The sequence below is a fragment of the Corvus cornix genome, chromosome Z, assembly GCF_000738735.6.
Source record: "Corvus cornix cornix isolate S_Up_H32 chromosome Z, ASM73873v5, whole genome shotgun sequence".
In the NCBI taxonomy this organism is placed as follows: domain Eukaryota; kingdom Metazoa; phylum Chordata; class Aves; order Passeriformes; family Corvidae; genus Corvus; species Corvus cornix.
The window spans coordinates 7,825,498-7,846,083 of record NC_046357.1 but is presented as its reverse complement, the minus strand read 5'-3'; the positions used below and the strand labels follow the sequence as shown (position 1 = coordinate 7,846,083).

At 39.6% G+C, this 20,586-nt stretch overlaps 1 protein-coding gene across 2 annotated transcripts in view; it reads left to right on the top strand.

Moving 5' to 3' along the window:
* ITGA2 (integrin subunit alpha 2) overlaps window positions 1-20,586 on the top strand; it is a 67,861-nt gene that overhangs the window by 16,867 nt on the left and 30,408 nt on the right. Inside the window, exons 2-10 of one of the 2 annotated variants that reach the window (XM_010395252.4) lie at window positions 2,200-2,323; window positions 10,275-10,384; window positions 11,333-11,424; window positions 15,080-15,194; window positions 15,599-15,726; window positions 16,856-17,004; window positions 17,999-18,149; window positions 18,578-18,743; window positions 20,018-20,091. In XM_010395252.4, the coding sequence (XP_010393554.2) occupies window positions 2,200-2,323; window positions 10,275-10,384; window positions 11,333-11,424; window positions 15,080-15,194; window positions 15,599-15,726; window positions 16,856-17,004; window positions 17,999-18,149; window positions 18,578-18,743; window positions 20,018-20,091 (1,109 nt within the window). Of the gene's footprint in view, window positions 1-2,199; window positions 2,324-10,274; window positions 10,385-11,332; window positions 11,425-15,079; window positions 15,195-15,598; window positions 15,727-15,799; window positions 16,319-16,855; window positions 17,005-17,998; window positions 18,150-18,577; window positions 18,744-20,017; window positions 20,092-20,586 lie in introns of those variants that run through there. The other variant, XM_039567405.1, reaches the window with a different exon arrangement.

Genomic DNA, 20,586 nt, shown 5'->3' with positions numbered 1-20,586 from the left:
GTATGGAAGAGGCTGCTTCTTTACAACACAATGACTCATACTAAATAACCGTGGTGAGGCCTATTTGTGTGTAAAGCAGATAAAACTCATTCTGTCTGGGCACACAGGAAGGGAGGGGGAAACATGAGTGATGTTGTTTAACCCATGAGCAACTCTGTGAACCTGCCTCACCTGGGAACCTAAGGGACCAGCTTCGCAGTGCAACCACAGGCCACGATTTCTTCCATCATTGTCATTTTTGGAGGGTTTTCAGGAGCTTTAAGGTGTTTCTCAGCTGGGCTGTAGCTTGTTCCTGGGATCCCACCGTTGTCTCAATCCTTCCACCTCCATGCTGGGGAAGGAGTTGCCTACTTACAACAGAGTCTCTCAGGGGAGTCTGGCCTTTTTCCTGCAGCTGCCCCAGTGGGTATTCTCCTAGATATCCACCTATTTCTTGCTCAGACAGAAATCAAGCCCTTTGTGAATGAGGAGTGGGCCCCCATGTCCTACAAAATCAACTTTGTCCCCAGTCCACATTGCTGGTTCACCCCAGAATGGCATGGAATGGCACACCATTATTCCTAGTGCCCAGGGAAAAGCAGTTAGTAACAAAACCACATCTAAGTAGAGTTGCAGTATTAAGTGTCACGATTTATTAATGCTGTTCTACCTTGCATGTTTGTATTTCTAAGTTTTTCTGTTTGGACAACTGTTCAGACTGTTTGGACTGAAAACAAAGACTTCTGGTGTGATAATGAAATGACTCAAAAACTTAGGTTTTCTGATGCAGCAGATAATCTCATTTTTATTCCGGTGCCACAAATTAAAATATAAACAGTATTAGCAGATACAGTCAGGGCATTTTGTCTGAGCATGGAAAGTTGAGGTGAATGGAATTGCACCCAGCTGGTGGACAGTTACAAGCAGTGTTCTCCAGGGCACAGTTTTGCTTGATATCTCCATTGACCTGGATGAGGGGATTGAGTGCACGCTCAGTCAGTTTTCAGGTGGCACCGAGTTGGGTGGTGGGAGTGTTGATCTGCTGCAGATCATATGCAGAGGGATCTGGACAGGCTGGATCCATGGGCTGAGGCCAATGGTGTGAGGCTCAACAAGACCAAGTGCTGGTTCCTGCCCTTGGCTAACAACTCCAGGAAGCGGCACAGGCTGGGACAGAGGGGCCAGAAAGGACCTGGGGGTGCTGGTGACAGCAGCTGGACATGAGCCAGGGTGTGCCCAGGTGGCCAAGAAGGCCAAGGGCATCCTGGCCTGGATCAGCAGTAGTGTGGCCAGCAGGACCAGGGCAGGGATTGCCCCCTGTACTGGGCACTGGTGAGGCCACACCTCGAGTGCTGTGTCCAGTTCTGGGCCCCTCACTGCAAGAAAGACATTGAGGTGCTGGAGTGAGTCCAGAGAAGGTCAGGGGAGCTGGGGAAGGGTCTGGAGCACAAGTCCTGTGAGGAGCAGCTGAGGGAGCTGGGAGTGTTTAGCCTGGAGAAGAGGAGGCTCAGGGGAGATCTTATCATTCTCTACACCTGCCTGAAAGGAGGTCATGGCCAGGTGGGAGTCAGTATCTTCTCCCAGGTAACAAGCGACAGCACAAGCAGAAATGACCTCAAGTTGCACCAAGGAAGGTTTAAACTGGACATTAGGAAAAAATTCTTCCTGGAAAAGGTTGTCAAGTATTAGAACACTCTGCCCAGGGAAGTGATGGAATCACCACCCCTGCAAGTATTTAAAAAGATGTGTAGATGTGGCACTTGAGGACATGGTTTATTGGTGGATTTGGCAGTGGTTGGGCAAGGCTTTTTCAGCCTAAAAGATTCTGTGATTCTAATGTACCTCAGCAGGCTGTTGATGTGTTTGCTCTGCCATAAGATTAATTTATGCCTAAAGGTAAAGGAGGATAACAGACCTCTGAATCATACATTTTGCCTCCATTCAGCTAAAACATTAGTAATGCTGTGACTTTTGTTAAGGCCAACAGTGAATGAGTCATTGATCTCTGCCCACAGTATCACAACACATGTAAAGAGTGCTAGAGAGGCATTTCACAGAGGCAGGGTACTGTAGCAAAAACACTGTTTTTTCAAGCATGTGTCAAAGGCTGTATTTATTTTCTTCTGTTGTGGGAGCTGTCTCAGATGAAGAGCCTTTTTCACTGGGATCAAAATTCTTCTTTAATTGCTTCTGTGGTAATCATAATCTTTGTCTTAACAGGCATTCTTCATAACTGCTGTGAAGCCTACAATGTTGGGCTCCTGGAAGCAAAAATATTTTCTGGTCCACCAAGAGAGCAGTTTGGATATGCAGTTCAACAGTTTGTAAATGAACAAGGCAAATGGTAAGCAATTTGAATGGCTTGGTTTATGTCCAGCCAAAAGCTTAAGTAAAAAATGTTGCAACTCTTAATATTTCTTTTATAATTCCACATTTCTTTTAAATGCGTTCTGGCTAACTCCTTTTTATATTAGACCTATATTTTTACAAATAAATGCTTGGGGTTATCAGACCAAAAGTTGAGATATTCTAAAGACATATGCATGTGATGGTTCAGACTCTTTTCCTTAACACCATGTGACCTGAGGTCTTTCTTTCAGTAATCTTTTACTTTCATCTCCAGTACCCTAATTTCCTTAGGCTTACAACTTCTCTAGAATTTTAACTCACATTTCATTCCTTCATGTACCCACAGCATCTTTGTTACACTTTACATATATGTGGGATATTTTTCCCTTTTTAACATTGTTAAGGTCAAAAACAAATTATTAGAGCTGGGGAGTTCTAATTATTAATATTAAATTAAATTAAATTAAATTACATCTATATAATTTTGTGTCTGATACAGTATTAACTGCTTGCTTTTCAAGGGATGGTGTATTTGGCTGTCTTTAGTAACACAATCATAACAAAGTCTTGTGTCTGCTACATCTCTTCAGCCATAAAATTTGACCTGAAATCCAATGTTGTTACCACAACATCGGGCTTGATGAGCAATTAGTTAAAATTTTTTTTCTAGAAATGTTGTTTTAACAAATTACAGGGACTAAGCACATTTAGTGGAAGACACATTGTTTCCTCTTCTGCAGCCTCCGCAGTCACAAAGCTTAAGGTGTCCTTACATGTAAGGACTATAAGTCTGTGAAAGTAATTGAGAACTGCTGAACTCTTAAATGTCTGTTTGCGTGTACATGGCTTTAAGTCTACAGCAGGAAGCCACACCAGATAATATAAATTATGGTATGCTGAGGCACTTCAGATGTGACATCCTCCATAGACTGAAATGTGTCAGAACCCAAATAGCCACAAACTGGTGGTTTTGCTTAAGTGACAACAGACTGATACTCAGTAACTGCACTTCTCTCAGTAAAAAGAAAGCGAGAGGTCAAAATCTGAAATTCATGGAAATGCATGTGAAAATGCATTTTGCAGTTAAAATTTGGAAAAACAGGTACAAAATTACTGAGACAGCAGAGACGTTTGTGACCGCACTGCTCAGAGGCACCGCGTGGCTGCAATTGGCTACACATGCAAATGCACGACCCCTGAGATCTCAGCAGTGTTTACCTCCAGGGACCAGGAGACAGAGGAGAGCAAAGCTGTATCCTCGGAATTAAAACCTTGGCATTTCCTCTCCCTCAGCTCGGTAGGCTTCCAGCCTACCCCCACCCCTCATCTGATGCTGTGATGGCTTCTCACTGCATTTTTGCCTGCTTTAATTGTGTTTAGTCACCCATAGATCAGAGATCTCTTTTTTTTAAAAAAAACAACTTCTGTGTAAAGCCACTGAAGGAGAACAAGAATGTGCGCCATGTGCCTGTAGTGAATTGAATGCTTTTGCCTCATACATGGAGAAATTGCCTTGTGTTTTATACTTCTCAGTTTTTCTGTAAGCTTGCAGCAGAAGCAATAGGTGCCTAACTCACCCAAGCTATTTATGTTTTATATTTCCCTCTTCTATTTTTGCTTTTGATATAAAAACTCCTCCACTATCACTTTCTTGCATAATGTGTGCTGGACTGCAGGGAAAAAAAAAGTAACTTTTTAACTTTTCCTGTCTTACAGAATCATAGAATCATTTAGGTTGGAAAAGATCTTTATGGCTGTGGAATTCAATCAATCTTCTCCTAAGTATATGAATATTTTTAATCTGGTAAACTTTTCTGTATATAGGCACTTCACCATTAGTTCTTTAACTGCATGATGTCTGACCTAGCTCCAAAAGTCAGGGAAATTTTATCAGCTCATTTTCAAGTAACTAGGACTTGTTAGAGGCTCTTCAGTGAAGAAAAGCCGTTTTTAGTCTCCCGCTAAAAAAATTATTAGGCAAGCTTAAGAAAAAGGTGAGTCATGTTCTACTGTCTCGTTCTCTTGATTTCTAGGCTATTTTCTTTTTCTTGGGACAACAGAGCTTTTTCCTGCATGCATTATTAAAAAAAAAAGAAAAAACAACCAACTAAAACCCAAAACAAAAAAGCCCAACCAAGCAGACAAAAAAACCCAAACAGAACAGTCAATCTGATTCAAGCTGTTCAGTAGGAGTTGTTTTCTCCTATGAGCAACGCAGAGGCTGCAGTCCATGCAGAGAGTTCTTGTTGACATGGCTGAACTGGGAACAAGATAAACAGTCTGAGATAAGATCAGGGTGATTATTTCTGTCCAAGGCGAGCATTCATCATCATACGCTTTTGTGAAGAGATCCTCACTGTGCAGCAAGAATGTGTTGTATTAGAAAACTGTCCAGGCACAGAGTGGGGCTGCTCACCACACAATGTGCTGCTGGGGTGCCCTCTCTCCCCAAGAGAGGTTATCCAGAATCTGAGGTCCACCAGAAATTTTATCATTTCCTAGATTTTCCTTAATAAATTAACAGGGTGCTATATAAAACACAGCTTTAAAAATCCTCCTGTACACTCTCGAAGAGTAGAAAGGAGAGATAGAGAAACACAAAAGATGCAGTTATATTATTCAGCTGTATTTCTGGGAGGTGCATCTCCTGAGCCAGTAAGAACTATAGAAATGATAGAGAGAGAAAAATTTTTGCTGAATTGGTACTGGTTTTCACTTTTCTTGGAGATGAGTTCAGAGAGAAGAGGGAAGGCAGTCCAAATGGGAATGCAGGACTATTGAAGAGTTTAGTACAAGTTAGGATGCTGTAACACAAACCACTGAGGAAGACTTTTTGTGTAGAGACAAATGATCCAGGATAATTGGGCACTGGTCTGCTGTGCATTGATGAGCCTTGATGGCATGTGATGCTCATAAATAAGGACAAACTTGCAAGTCAAGCACAGCTCAAGCCTTTCGCAGTGTCTGGTGGGAATTTAAAAACAGGAGCTCTTTAATGAACTCAAGGAAAATTGTGAATACCAATAAAACCCATCAATTAGAAAAGTTTAAGCAGGTCACCACACAAGTAATCAGACACCACAGAAACATCATTCAGTTTATGCTGTGGTTCTCCCTGTCAAGAGGCCATCTGCATTTGAATCCTAAATTGAGACTAAAATTTCTGTAATTTTATAAACATAGTCTTTTATAAAGCCAGATTGTACCCTGCCAAGTTCATCTTGAATGTGCATTCCCTGAACAGCAGCTGACAGTACATTCTTCAGAGATGAAGAATGCTGAGCATTGGTTTTAGATCTGTCACAGGTGAGGAAGATTGAAATAGTTGTAGATAACTCTTAAAATATTTCCTCCTACACATATGTGTCTTCTGACACATGCTGAGCTGTGCCTGTGTGCTTATGATTTTCAATTTTTAAAATTAATTTGGTTTTGAATTTATATTGTGGGATTTTTCTGTCTTAAAGTATTTTGTTTCACTTCACATGTCGATAATGACACCTTAATATACAGTGCACTTACTGATATATCACATAGTTACTGCACTACCAAAAATAGTTTAAAAAATCATTGCCTACTGCTCAGTGGTTACCAAATACAGTGGCCTTTCTCCTGAGGGTCTGTTCTGCCCCTTCAGACCAATAAGATGTTTTTCCAAAAAGACACATTTCTGTATGAATTTCTATTGAAATAAGTACATTTTCAAAGCTTTCTGATTTTAATGAGGATGGCCATTTCTTTTGAGGAGGGCAATTTTTTTAATTTTTTTTCCTAACAGAAGCTGCCATTGTTACAGCTCTGTTGTTTCAGTGCCAGCACCATTGCTAATGCGGAGTTCTTTACCCAGCTTTTGTTTTCCCTGACTGCATGCACCACAGTTTGCCCTTTTCCTGCTTGGAGAAGCTCTAGCTGCTTTTTTGTAGGACTTCTGAGTTTGTCACTCAAACTCTCTTGCCACAGCTCACTGTAGTTTCTGAACTTTTGATTCTTGTTGAAAGGATCAAAATTTTAGATAGTGAGAAGTGTTTTAGTGTGCACAGAGAGGCATCTATGAGAGTGAAGAGTTTTCTGGTCTTCATATCTAGTCATCACTTCCTGTAATTTCCTGTAGGAAAAAAGGCCAGATGATCTAAGAGGTCCTTTCTACTTTTATTTTCCTATTAGCCATCTTCATGTTTAGAAAACAAAACAAAACACAACACAATGAAGAGCAAATACATGAAAAGAAAAAAAAAAAAAAAGAAACCAGAAAATATAAAACATGCTCTGACAACAGCTGGGAATTCAGCCCTTCACTATGAATTCTGATTTTGCTTTCTGCTACATTGCAGTTTGCTGGTTACTAGCTTTGTCATGGTGTAATTTCCCAGAAATAATTCCTGTTGCACTTTGATCTGCCACTCCTCAGCTTGTGTGGTAAGGCATTTCTGCTGAACTTCATTTGACTTCCTAGTGCTTCGTGTACAGTGTTGGAGAATGATTAGGGAGATGAATAATAAAATCAGTAGAAATATTACATTATAGTCACTATCGTATTGTGTAAAGACAGTCTGCAAGGACACATAAGGAAATTTTGTAAAAATAAATATTTAACTCATGGCTGAAAATTACCCTTAATTAATACATTATCCATGATACAGTTTATTTGGAAACAAGCATTCTCAAGTATTTTAGTACTACTTTCTTGCATTCTTTCCTGATATATTCTGTTTCACTTTGCCTCATGCATCCTGTCTAATCACAGTAAAAAGAAAATTTGTAGTTAGCAGGATGCTAGCCAGATACTCCCTTGCTGTCTTCACTTCTGATGTTTCAGAAAGATACACATGCATTTTCTCAAAGCAGCATTGTGTAACTCCCTACTGTAATGGTTTATGTTAACTTTGAAAGGCAAGTAGGACTTCCTGATTTTTAATGTAGATTAAGGTTAGTATTAAATATAAATAAGGCAAAGAATACAAGAGAAATAGAAATTATGTTATTTCCTAAAGCATTTAAGGTTGGCAATTAAAAGTAGAGGGCTAAGCTTGGCTTATGCCAGTTAATAATTTTTTCTCAGGCATGTATTGATGACAGGTTAGTTAAATCAAATAATGGAATGGGTTTAACAGCTATGTTCATTTCTGAAAATCACAGTCAGTAACAGTCAGTTCTAAGTGTTAATTTCTGTGTATGGAGTGGCATTTTTTGGCCTTCATCATAGGTATGACATTGAGATTCACAGACTCTGCAAATCTACAGGGGATATAGAAAAATAAGTTAATAAAATAACTCCAAGTAAGCTATGAGGGGTGCAAGATAAATGAAAGACAAAATAAAGTAGCTTTGTGCACACTTGGCATAGATTAAAAATTGTATCTAAAACAATAAAAGTTAATCTTGTTTTGTCTTATATTTTCCTCTTTGTACCATGCAACAGCTTCAAGGTTAGTTTCAGGGGTAGCAAAAGTAAAATTATCTTGTGAGTATCAAGTTTAAGAAGTGATGGTTCCTTGGTATAAGCAGATGTTTGGCTTGCAGTTAATGTTGAAGGCAGGGAAAATGGGAGCCAAATAATGTCCATGGAATGAGCAAAACTATGCGTGCTGAAAGGGAGAGAGCACTTTTAGCAAACACTGGGGATGATATTTGTCTCTAGTTTATGCCATTAGCAGGGGTGAAACTTGGAGATAGCTTGGAGTTAGGCTTGGATTTGGGTAAGCTAGTGCTGGACTATGCTTCTGTTTCTCTTCTTCTCTGGTTCTCACTCTGCTTGTGAGTGAAACTGTGTGCACTGGGCTCTCAGGAAAACCTGTGGCCGCACAGCAGTGCCAGCACAACACAGAGATTCACAGATTTCATGGCCAAATGGGAGTGGTTGCAGGGGTTATTTCCAAGATACAAGGTCATTCCCTGAACTCTAGCTGTCATCCTGCAAGAACTCTGAAATGTTTGCCTTCTGGGAAACTTAGAAAAAACATACAAGTGTTTATAAATGTACACAGTGCAATGTTCAGCTTGGCAGTTAATGCTGGAAAGCTGTTCCAGTTTCAGATATTGCACATGCAGTGTTGGCATCCATTTTAAAACTATTTCCTGTTTCCACGAAAACTCTTACCCCTTCTCTCCCATGAGCCCAGTTAGCATTTTAAAGCCGTACCAAAATTGGTAGTACCTAGCAAGGTGGGAGAGTGTAACACCACGTCTTCTTCCTGTTCCTCCTCCTTCTTCCTCTGACTATTGACCAGCTCCAGCCCTCTGTGTCACTGCAAGTATTTGCAGATTATGTTATCTGTTGGCACATGACCAGTGCAGTAGTTGCTTATGAGCTCTGTTTATTTGATACTGAGCTGCAGCAGTTCTGGTTTCCACTGTGCCTAAAAGACTCAGAAACACACATAAAATAAGAAAATCAGAGGCCTCCTCATGGCTTCTGTAATGTACAATGTTATGATAGAGAGAGGTGTTTATATGAACCTAAGATGCATATTTAGAGATGCTGGAAGTACACAAAGTCCTGTTCCTGCTGCCTGCATAATCAGTGTTTTCCAACAAGGTAATTGAGAAGGAGTTAGGCATTCTTAAAATATCCAGACACACGAGAAAGATAATCTGAAACCAAACCCCCAGTTGAATTGGTAAAATAATGTTACTTGTGTTTAATTGAGGTGAAATAAACTAAAAAATGAGTACGCAGATAGCAGTATTTTTTCTGAGCAAACTAGAAAGGTCTAAAACTCTTTCTTGTGCATCTAAAACTCTTTCTTTTGCATCTAAAACTTTTTTGTCACAACCATTTTATTCAAAGTAGTAATAACATTGCAGCAGAAAAATCAGATGATCCATAGGAAGTTAATACTATATATAGCAATTGCTTTGAAATATAATAATTTCACAATTTTTTTAGTAGTGTAAGGTATATTTGTGTTAGCTACCTATAAAATTTTAGAGAATAAAAATTTTGCTTCAAACAACCTATTGACACACTAAAAACAATGGTTTCTAATGGAACTCAATATTCTATATTGGGCCCCTATTACTTGTCCTCTTACTGTCCCCAAAATGCATTAATTGCTACCATGGATTGTTCTGTTTGAAAATAAAGTCATAGTGCTGCTGGAGCAAGTACCCATGATCCCTGCTTTTCAATAATCTGTTTTATTTTTAATAACCCTTGAGATCATCTTTTGGAGAGTTGTGATGAAATATAGGTGTTCTTAAGCAGTATTCCCAGAAGGTGAACTAAACAATTTTGTGAAGGCTTTCAAATAAAGATTAAAGGAGTCTTGAAGAGCAGATACTGGAGGGGAAACCTTATGGCAAATGAAGAAATGAGTCAGAGAATATTAATCACTTTGTATTGCAGGCAAAATGATCACAAGTATTAACTTTCGTGTTCAAGATCAGAGACTTTATGCAGCAGATTGTTACAACCAGCAGTACTTGCTTTCTGACTCAGTGTTATCAAGGTGTGGTAGTGTTCAAGCTCAGACGTAAGTGTTTGACTGCTGCTGAGCAGATCCTGTAGAAAACGTTTCTTATCAGTTAAAAGAATAACCTAAAAGGAACCAGTTAACCATTAACAGACAGAACAATAAATAATATGTCTCTCGATCCTCAACATATATATTTCTAAGTTTTTGTGTACCTGTATATATTGGTATCTTCACTGTGTTTCGTCTGACCTGCGACACAATGTCACATTAAAAACAGTACATGTGTTTGAGGCAGCTGAACCCCAAAGGCTCTCCCATTCTTCTTCTCCACCAAAGCTGCCCCTGGTGAATCCAGTGTAAGGTATTGACATGCAAATAAAGCTTCTGAACAGTTCTGGAGAAGACTCCTACACCTGAATGCCTTGGGTGCTATATCTCTGGAAAGCATCTTTTACCTGTTATCCATAGTGAGCCATGCATGCTGAATTTTCCAGTATCATTGAGGATCTAATGACATTCCTTTTCCTCTAGGTTGTTGGTTGGATCACCCTGGAGTGGCTATCCTGCTAACAGAACTGGAGATATATATGCATGTCCTGTTGGTGTGTCCAAAAACACATGTAAAAAACTGAATTTACAAGGTAAGTTCTAACTGGCAATGTCTTGCTGCAATTGTCCAGTTTTTCCTTGTGTATGTATGAGGCCAATCTATTTTATTAAAACTTTTTCTAACTAGCTGTCTTCATAATCTCAGATTCTGTGGGGTGTGTGTGCTGCAAGGCCTCAGTGCCAGCTGCTGATGAAACCTGTGTCTCTCTGAGCAAAAATTGGTGCCTGGCACTGGAGTCAGGCCAGGTGGTGCCAGCTGCTGGAGGCACTGGGGTCTCAGTGTCACCCACTGGAGCAACTGGGGTCTTTACCCTGCAGCCATGGGGCAGGAACAGTGTGGGTCCCAAAGCCAATGTCCGGCAGATGCAGGGCTCTGTGTCATTGAAGGGCTCCATGCTGGCATCCAGGGGTGGGTGGCTGGCAGGGCAAGTGTCTCTACTTTCCCTAAACCAAGTAGGGGTGGGCATCTGTGTTTGCCAGCTAAGTATAAAATGGAGTTCAAGTCTGGATACAGTGAAAATACAGGGCAGCAGAGTGTCCTGAGTTGCCTCCTTTATGTTTATTTGTGGTGCAGACCATATCTGCCCTCCACTGCCCCTTCCAGTTTTCTGTCTAAAGCCTGATACTGGATCAGAGGAGTCTGGTGTCCTGAGGAATGTAACAGTAGCTACTCAGCTGCAGCTACTCAGCCAGCCAAAAATATGCCATAGGTAGATCCTTTTTTCCTCTATTTCGTCTTCAGGTGTCTTGAGAGCAGATACTCTAAATGGCCATACTTAATTCATGTCTACAGTTAATGGTTAGCAATTTTTTTCCCAAAGATTGGCTTTTGTTTCTTTTGTCTCAGAATTGTACACAGCGATTTGGAAAAGGTGCCTTAGATTCTGAAAAGTCAAGTTTTTGAAAAGAATTCTAACCTAGTAAATTGCTTCTACATCTTATTTATTTATCTGTCATTACTTAATCTAATTTTATTTCAGCTTTAATAAATATTCCAAATGTGACTGAAATTAAAGAGAACATGAACCTTGGCTTGACTCTGATACAGAACTCAAAAACGGGAGGATTTTTGGTATGTATCAAGATCATATTCAGTACAGACAGACACTCCTGAGGAGACTGTAGAAACTAGAATTCTCCACATTTTTTCATAAGTCCAAGCTAAATGTATTTTATTATGCAGCGTGTATTAGTGTATCTTTTCCATATTTTAAAATATTGCATCCCACTGCAATTACCTAGGGTCCAAAAGCAATTGTGAAATGTATCATTAATGCAGGAATATTGAGAAGGCTCTCCTTGATCGTTTACCTAAGCATCCTATCCGAATTAATGACTCAGTAATTTAAGTCAGACAATATACACAAGAATATTATACAAGTCTTGTATAGTTCTGATTGTGCTTTCAAAAGACTTTATATAATCTCTCCTCCATCATTTGCACTAGCACAGGCACCTGTTCTCCTGAGATAGTAGGATTTCTAGTCCCATGGAATTGTGATGTGTTTTATTTGGTTAGCAAGCTGAAGGAGGATGCATTTTCTCTGTGTATATTCCACAAACCACTGTCCTTGGAGCCTGCAAAACAGAATCTTACTCAAAAGGAAGCGAATGCCTGTTTCATGTGCTTTTTTATGATCCTAGTCATACGCATGAAAACTGTTGCTGTGTAGGTGTACTCCACTTTGATGTAGCCATGTGCAGGAAATAAGTGAAACAATAAATTACAGACAGAAGACCTCTAGGGTGTCCTTAAGCTTTGTAATTTTTGTTGCATCTTCCTAGTAATCACAAAAATATTCAAATATTTATTGTATTCATTAATACATAGCTCAGTTTACTGAAGTACTTAGAAGTATGCCTAATTCCAACTTCTTCAGCAGCTCTCTTGGAATTAGTAAAGTTACTCATAACTTCAAAATGCAGCAACAGGGCTTTTCTTGACTTGTGGCTTGAAAAGGCACTGATTAAAAAAATCTTACTCTGTCTCTTAAATAATACTTTCAATTACAGGTAATGTCCTATGCATACCCACTTTTAATCAGTGTGAGTAACTGCAGTGTTTTAAAATATCTCATGCAAGAAAATTTGTATTTTCTAATAATATTTAAACTTCTCTCAATTAAAAAGAATTTCCTGCTCCATATGTTACTGATTGACTCTCCTTAAATTGCATGAATTAGAAAAGGTTGAATTCTAAGACATAAACAGCCACGTCGTTGTCAAAAAGGGCTTCTTTTTAACATGAGGAGAATGGAGTACTGGAGACAGGTGCTTATCTGTGACTCAGCCTCAACAAATACCAAAAGCCCCATGACTTAGTTGTGGCAGGTATTGGACCACATGCATGGACTGCCCGCTCATAATTGCAAGCTGCTGCCAGCCAGGACTTTGCTCTGAGACTCTGCCTGTGGCAGCTGGCCTCTGTGATGGGTTCTTTGGGTTCTTTCAGGGTTTCCCCCTCCCAGCTCACTGTTCTCCTTCCTCCTGTGGCCCCTCCACATGCCTGTCCTAGTCTGTGCTGCGTGCTCAGTCCCTGGGCTGCTTGGCTTGGAATGCGACCCAGGCTGGCATGTCTGTGCTGCAGCTCCCAAGCCCTGCTGGTTCAGCTGCTTGATGCCATGGGATTGGTTCCCACAGGTATTCTAAGTACAGGGCAGTCTATTCCCACACGCTCATTACATTTTTCTGAGGCATGCTTAGTCCTGTTGGAGAGGTGCTGAAGAACTTCACTGATGGTTAACAAGATTTTTCTGGATTTCCTGACTAAATTTTTATCAGTTCGTTTTCTGGGCAGTGCTTTGCCTTTAGTTGAAAGAAGAAGCTCTCATCTCCCTGCATGTAAAATCTTCTTTTTGTATTTGACACCCCACAACCACTCACCTTTCTCCTTTGCCTTGCTAAACAAATACAGAGTTTTTGGCTGAAACGTGCTTTTTGAAATACACCTCTCTCAAATATCAGTGACCACATCTGTGCTGTATTCCATGTGAGTCTTTCCCAGGCACTATACAGTGTATTTGGTATTTCCCCAACTCAACAGCTTCTCGTCACATACCTTTAAGCCATATTTGCTTTGCATGCCGGCTGCGTGCTTGCTGTCACCCTGCAGTCATCCAGGGCCCGATCCTTCTGCTTCTCTCCCTTCCATCCAGTGACCTTCCAGTTTAGGTCCACATTTCTTAATATTAGTCCTGAAGGGCAAGCCTACACCCCTTTATAATATTCTGCCTTTCAAGTTCATCAGTTTTTGATATGTGATCTCCCCTTCATTAATGATGCATCTTGAATTTCTGACTTAAACATTAGAGTTTTTCCCTTTTTCTTTCTGAAGATCAACAAAGATTATTAGAAAATCTTTGCTTTTTGCTCCAAGATTAACATCACGATTTTGAACTCCCACCAATTCAGGAAAAAAAAAAAGAAAATGGCCAAACAAGACTGATCTAAAAGGAACTTTAAATTAACTCTAAAGGCCAGTAACTCTCCTCCAGCTTCATAGTTACCATTATAGATGATTTATTTTGCACCTTTCACCTCTCTAAAAAGCTGTCTTTTCCATTAAGAACTAACCATGCCCCATGTAGCAGCTAAAAAAGCACTTATCTCAAGATCAGATAATGTGGATATACTTCCTTTCTCATCTAGAAAATCCACCATCTGGTCAAATATCTTAGGATAGTTTGATGTTGTCTCACTGGTAAACCAGTGAGTGATTTAGCTCATTTTCTATTTACTTTTGAATTTAATTACCTTTTTTTTGCCCCCCAGTATCCTTGAGAAAAGTGTAATAGTCCCTCTTTTCCTAAATAGAGGTGATGCAACCAGAGTGTATATATAAGGAAGCTATAATTTCTCACAGAACAGTTGGAGAGAGGTTATGTAGAGGTTATATTTATTTCCTTGAGTTTCTAATATTTTCTTTTAAGAAGGAAATACACCCGCCGATTCTCCACCTCAGCCTTCCCCCCCCGCCCCCACGCACACAACTCCCCCTATATTCTCACGGCAAAATGCTGTCTCTATATGTGGTTGATAAAAGCACACATAAAGATGCATAAAGACGTAAATAACAGCTGGTCGATCCAGATGAAAATACTTTTTTTTTTTTTTTTTTTTTTTACAGAGATTGTTTTCAGCACCGAAGCAGGGTTGTTTTCCCCCAAAGTCAATGAACATGGGTGGTTGGTGGGGGGGGGTTGGTGGGGGGGGGGCGGTGCGCGGCCAGGGGCAGACGTCTCCCGTTGGTGAGAATGGGACCGTGCTCACCGTGAGGAGGGAGATGAGGCAGTTTAACCTGCAAACGCGGGGTGAATTCCCGTTGGGACGAGGCTTTCGGAGGGGTCCGAGGGGTCCCCGCGCTCCGGTCACGGACCCCGCGCTCGGCGCCGCCGCGCGTTCCCCGCACCGCGTGCCCGGGGCGCTGCCGCCACCTGCCGGCCACGAGCGGCGCTGCAGCGCGGGGTGCGCGCCCGGCCCGCGGGATGGGCGCCGGGATAGCACCGGGATAGCACCGGGATCCGCACCGGGATCCGCACCGGCGGCAAATCCTCCCCGTGAGAGTCTGTGAGAGGGGTTACGCTCACTGAAGGGATTTGGCCTGGTAACCCAAGAGAGCTTTGCTGATCCTGTATCCCTGTCGTCCTGCTTGTGGTGGTTTTGTATATAGATATGGTGAGACAAGTATTGGTTATTTTTATAGTTTCTTTTTGTTGTTATTTTTTAAGACTTGTGGTCCCTTGTGGGCACAGCAGTGTGGAAGACAATACTATGCAACAGGAGTTTGTTCTGAAATCAGTCCAAGTTTCAAGATCCTAAGAAGCTTTTCTCCTGCTGTTCAAAGTAAGGTGACATGTGCAAATTTTAAAATTAAATTTTAAGTTAAATTAAAAAAAAAAAACCCAAACATATCAAACAATAGCAACATATATTGTGTTGGGGACTGTTAATTTTGATTTCTTAAAAAAGTGTATGTGCCAAAAGCAAAGCCTTGTGATTGATATGTAAAGGCTGACAAATTGTTATCCAATGCTGATGTGAATATGGTCTCAGTCCTCTGTATTCAGGGGCATCGCACCAGTGCAGGCTCAAAACCCACATATGCTCCTATTGAGTCCTCATTCTGGCAAAGCCTTCTGATCCGAAGCGTTGCCTGTGTGAGACCTAAATATGCACCTCTGGATTTAGCTGAAGAGTATACTGAGACTGCAAGTGCATTTAATGTCCACTTCTTATTTTTGTTTTAGAGTGTTCTTCTGTTATAGATGTTGTGGTGGTTTGTGATGAGTCAAACAGCATTTATCCCTGGGATGCAGTGAGAGCATTTTTGAAAAAATTTGTACAAGGCTTAGACATAGGCGTTAACAAGACTCAGGTAAGTCAAAGACATATTCAAGAAAGACCAAAAAAAACCCAAACAGAACAAAACCTAAAATAACCAATTTTAAAGGCAACCAAGTGTGATTTTGTGTAACTACAGTACCTCCCTCAAAGCCACAGATTTCACAGTTATCCTATTCAGTGCTGGGGATTTTATCTTACAGTTTTCCTATTTTGAAAGGGATTAGTAATTTGATCCAAAATACAACTGAAATAGAAGTCTAGGTTGTATCTAGGGGAGTCAGATCTCTTTCATGCATTAGGTGTAAAAGTAGTTGAAAATACAGCCTTTGGGGATATGATAAAAGTAGAACAGATTTTTAATGGGCTTTTCATACAGCTCTCACTTTCCAACTGCTGCATCTTTAAAACAGGAGCTTTTCCTGCTGGTTTACTCACTGATCTTTGAGGTTTTTTCCTTTTGATTTGATGATGGTAAGGAAAATTTTATTGCCTTTTTTTGTTTTAAACATCTTCTGTCTTTACAGTTGTCCATTTTCCCTAAACAGTTCTGAGAACAAAGACTGGGGCACTGGAAATCTCTCTCCCAAAGGCTGCCTTCTTCCTTGGGCTACTTTGGAAGTGAGGTGCTTAAAAGCTAGGCTTCCTGCTCAGCTCTTTCTGAACCTCACCTTCAGCATCTTCTCTTTTTTTCTTTCTTTTTAAATTTACATCTTATCATACAGCTTTAGCTTCACCTATATTAAAAATAAGTAGGGTTTGCAGTGCTGTAAAGTAACTAACCTTTAGGACTTCCTTAGAAGAGATCAGACTGAGGTGCTCTGAGCTTGTAGAACTATTGCTATTTTCTTATTTTACCCAGAGCTCCTTGTATTATTGCTATCCATCAGCTCTTCCAGAAGTAACCAAGCAAACATTTAATGTCTGCTGTTTCAGATTGTTTGCAGTAACGTATTGTAGTCCATAACAAATGATAGGAAGTGCAACAGCATTTTAGCTTTCTTTGCTTTTCAAATGTGTTATTTTTAACTGGTTTTACATGTGTTGAAAGAAAACCATGCATCTGCAGACCTTTTACACCAACCTGACACATAAGTAAGCATCATGATTCTATGTAATTAATTGTAAAGCATCATAATCTAATGTAATTTTTTATTGCATAGGTGGGTTTAATTCAGTATGCTAATGATCCCCGTGTAGTCTTCAACTTGAATACGTATCAAACAAAGGATGAGGTTGTTAAAGCAATGGAGAAAACATCTCAGAAGGGAGGAGATCTCACTAATACCTTCAAAGCCATTGACAATGCAAGGTGAGATGCATTGATGATTTACGGTGCAACTGTTTGACTTACTCTACGTGGCAATGAGAACATTGTGAATTTCATTCCCTTTGGAAGACCGTGTGCCCAGGACCTCTGGAGTGGATTCCCAGCACTAGGCAGAATCCATCAGGTGCATTTGCAGTGTCCCATGCAGATTGGTACAGGAATATATAAACTAGAATTGCTGAAAAGCATGTTGTTAACCATTGGGTTGAGCTCCACTCTGAAGTAATTCTGGTACCCAACTGAATTGCTTGTTCTGTCACAGATCTCTAAACATGACAGTGCATCAGAGTGGACAAGGTTTTAGGAAACATACAAAACCATTGAAAGAAGTAAAGTTTATCCAGGGATTCAGTGGGTGCAGTAACATTTGTGTTTGTGGATCAGGCTTTGGTTGATAGCAGAGAAAGTAAAACCTCTTGTCTGTTGTCTGTTTGTCACTGCAGCACCGTAAGTGTGAAAAACAGGTTAAACTTAAAGGGTTTTATGACTGAACACATATACAAACCAGGTCTGTTTCTCAACAGGAAGGTGCTGTTTTGAAGTTTTTTGAAGAACTCTAGGCCAAAATACATGCTGAATCAAATGAATTTGAGAATTTGGTTTAGGAACAGACTCAGCCTTCAATGGAGTCCATATATGCAGTAGAATTGAGAAGTTTTTTATTAATTGTCTTCCACTTTTGTCTTAGCTTGGTGATGCCAGCTCCTGATGTCATAAAACTTTAAGAGTTCTGATAAAACCCCCTTTTCATTTAGAAATACTAGTACAAAAAATATACTGTTTTTCCTGAAATTTACATTTTTATCAGAAACACCATCCAATCCTTCCAGTCTTTTTTTCTGCTTCTTTGGTTACATTACTTATGCACTACAGAAGCACCTTATTCTAATTCAGTGATGAAGGTATTCATTACAGTGTATGTGCTGGATTCCATCCATTACGGATTGAGGTGTGATAAACCAATGTTTTATAACAGACAGTATGCCTTCTCACCTGAATCGGGAGGACGCCCGACAGCCACAAAAGTAATGGTTGTTGTGACAGATGGTGAATCACATGATGGATCCAACTTGAAAACAGTGATAGGTAAATGCAATGAAGACAATATAACCAGATTTGGCATTGCTGTAAGTAATACTGAAATTATACATTACTGCATTTTCAAAAGATTGTTTTGCTGTGTATGTATGAAAGTGCATGTTCTATACATAAGTGGTATATAATGCATACATTGTTACACTGGTGAGACTGAAACTAAGTCAAATTAATCCTATGAACTGGTGAAAATATTTGTCTTTTCACTGGCTGAAAAAGCAAGACTAGAATTGCCTGAGCAACTTCAGTGGTTTTCCCCTTTGCCATACCTTATGTATTTTTCCTGTATGAATGGTCCCTTGCCTAGGAATGAACCTAATAAGCAATTCAGTAATACAAATAAAGGTAACTTTTTTTTAATACGCAGAATATTTGCTAAAATAGTATGGAAGGAAATGGAGTAGCACCATGATCTCTTTCACTTTTCTTATTTTGCTGTTTGTTTGTTTCTTTAAACAAGGTTTTGGGATACTTAATAAGGAATGAACTTGATACTAAAAACTTAATTAAAGAAATCAAGGGAATTGCTAGTCATCCAACAGAAAAGTACTTCTTCAATGTGTCATCTGAGGCTGCGCTACTGGAAGAAGCAGGAACGCTTGGAGAGCGCATTTTTAGTATAGAAGGTAAAATACTCAATGTCCCTGAAAAATTAGATCAGTTTCTCCCAGCTGACAAGCTTAGAATTTTATTTTGCTTCAGCCTAGTGCAGTATTGTGAAAATAAGTGGCAGCTGGAGCTGCAGGCTGCTCCCTGCTCACCAGGAGAGCTCTTGTTTTCACAGGTTCCCCCAGCTACTCCACCCCTAATTAGCCTGAGCTTCAAGTTAACTTTTGCAGTTTGAGGAAAACATTCCCCAGTTGATGTAAATTTCTATCATATCTTGGGCTTCAGGCATGGGAGCTTTTCCATATGCAACCAAATATACTTGGAGCTATTATCACCAGCAGAATAAAGGCATCTTCATGCTTGTGAGCTTCACCTGTGTGAATCCTAAACCATATTAAATTTATTAAAAAAAAACCAACCAAAAAAACCCAAACAAACAAACAAACAACAACAACAACAAAAAAAACCAAAGCAAACCAGAAGACTAGGTAACTAATTACAGAACTGAAAATGCAATTTGTGCGGTGCCTACCAGGCCCCCTCCCTCGCACCACCCCTACTCTTGTGTATTGTTCAGCGGAAGGTGTTGCAGAGGTGACACAGAGATGCTTTGTCTCCCTAAAGCCAGCTTTTAACTTTTAAGTTAAATTCAGACCTTGCTTCAGAGATGTGTAACCTGCCCTCAACACTCTTTAAGGAGCTTATGGCTGCCATTTTCCTGCACTCAGGATGAAATCTTCTCTTTCACTTTCACTTATTCTTTACTAGGCCCATGCTGCTACTCAAAGCAAGGGAACAGGACTTTTTCCTGAGTACTCCCACTGAATTCCTATCCAGCTTAGGAAATGGATATCACAGTATTTTTCAGGAGAATTCCAACAGTTTTTAAAAATCCTATCGGAAAATTAAAATTTCTGTTCTATTTGAAAGTTGTGAATATACAATTACTAAAGCTGTTAATTTCAGGATATTAATGCTTCCTAGAAAACACAAAAAGAGATCAGCCACAGTGACAAGGCTGTGCAAACTGATTCAAACCAACTTCATCATTATCTTCTGCCCTTTTTTTGGAAGAGACTTATAGCATGGCTCATGGTTTCATCTTATCAATTTGCCGTTAAATCCTCCAAATTTTCTACAGTTTATCAGCTCTGATTTCCATTGCTTGTAAATGCTTTAGCCAAATTGGTGTATATATACAACCCCCCTATACAGCTAAACTCAGAGGCAGCAAGGCAGGATTTTGTGTGACTACATAGAGATGACCATATATGCGTATCTGTTTTACCAGGTACAGATCAAGGTGATACTTTCCAAATGGAAATGTCACAGGTGGGCTTCAGTGCATATTATTCACAAAAAAAGGTATGTGAGTTTAATTATTTAATGATACAAATAGAAGTAAGTATGTACACTTGAGTGCAAGAAAAGAGAAATAAAAGCACAATGTCCAATTTTAAGATCTTTTTACATGCAAGGAGAATGTCAAATAATCCTTTTAATTTTTTTAACTTGAATACATATTAATAAGTAAAGCTGCATAATAGTTTGTTTCATGTAACCATCTTGAGATGTATTAATATAATTATTTCAGTGATTTCTGAGTTCATGTAGCAGGAAAAAATTAATTCCTCTATGTTTGTGACTAACGATATTGTAAAGCTGGTAGGCAATCACCAAAATATAAATAAAACAAGTCTGAAAATTATTATATCATTTCTTTATAAATTATAAAGTTAATATTTGTTTAAAGCATATTTCACTTAAAACTTAGAACCAAAATATCAGATATATTTTAATGCTAATCAATTTTAAGATTATCTTTGTAAAATCCAAGTGTGGTTCAATAAGCTTTCAACT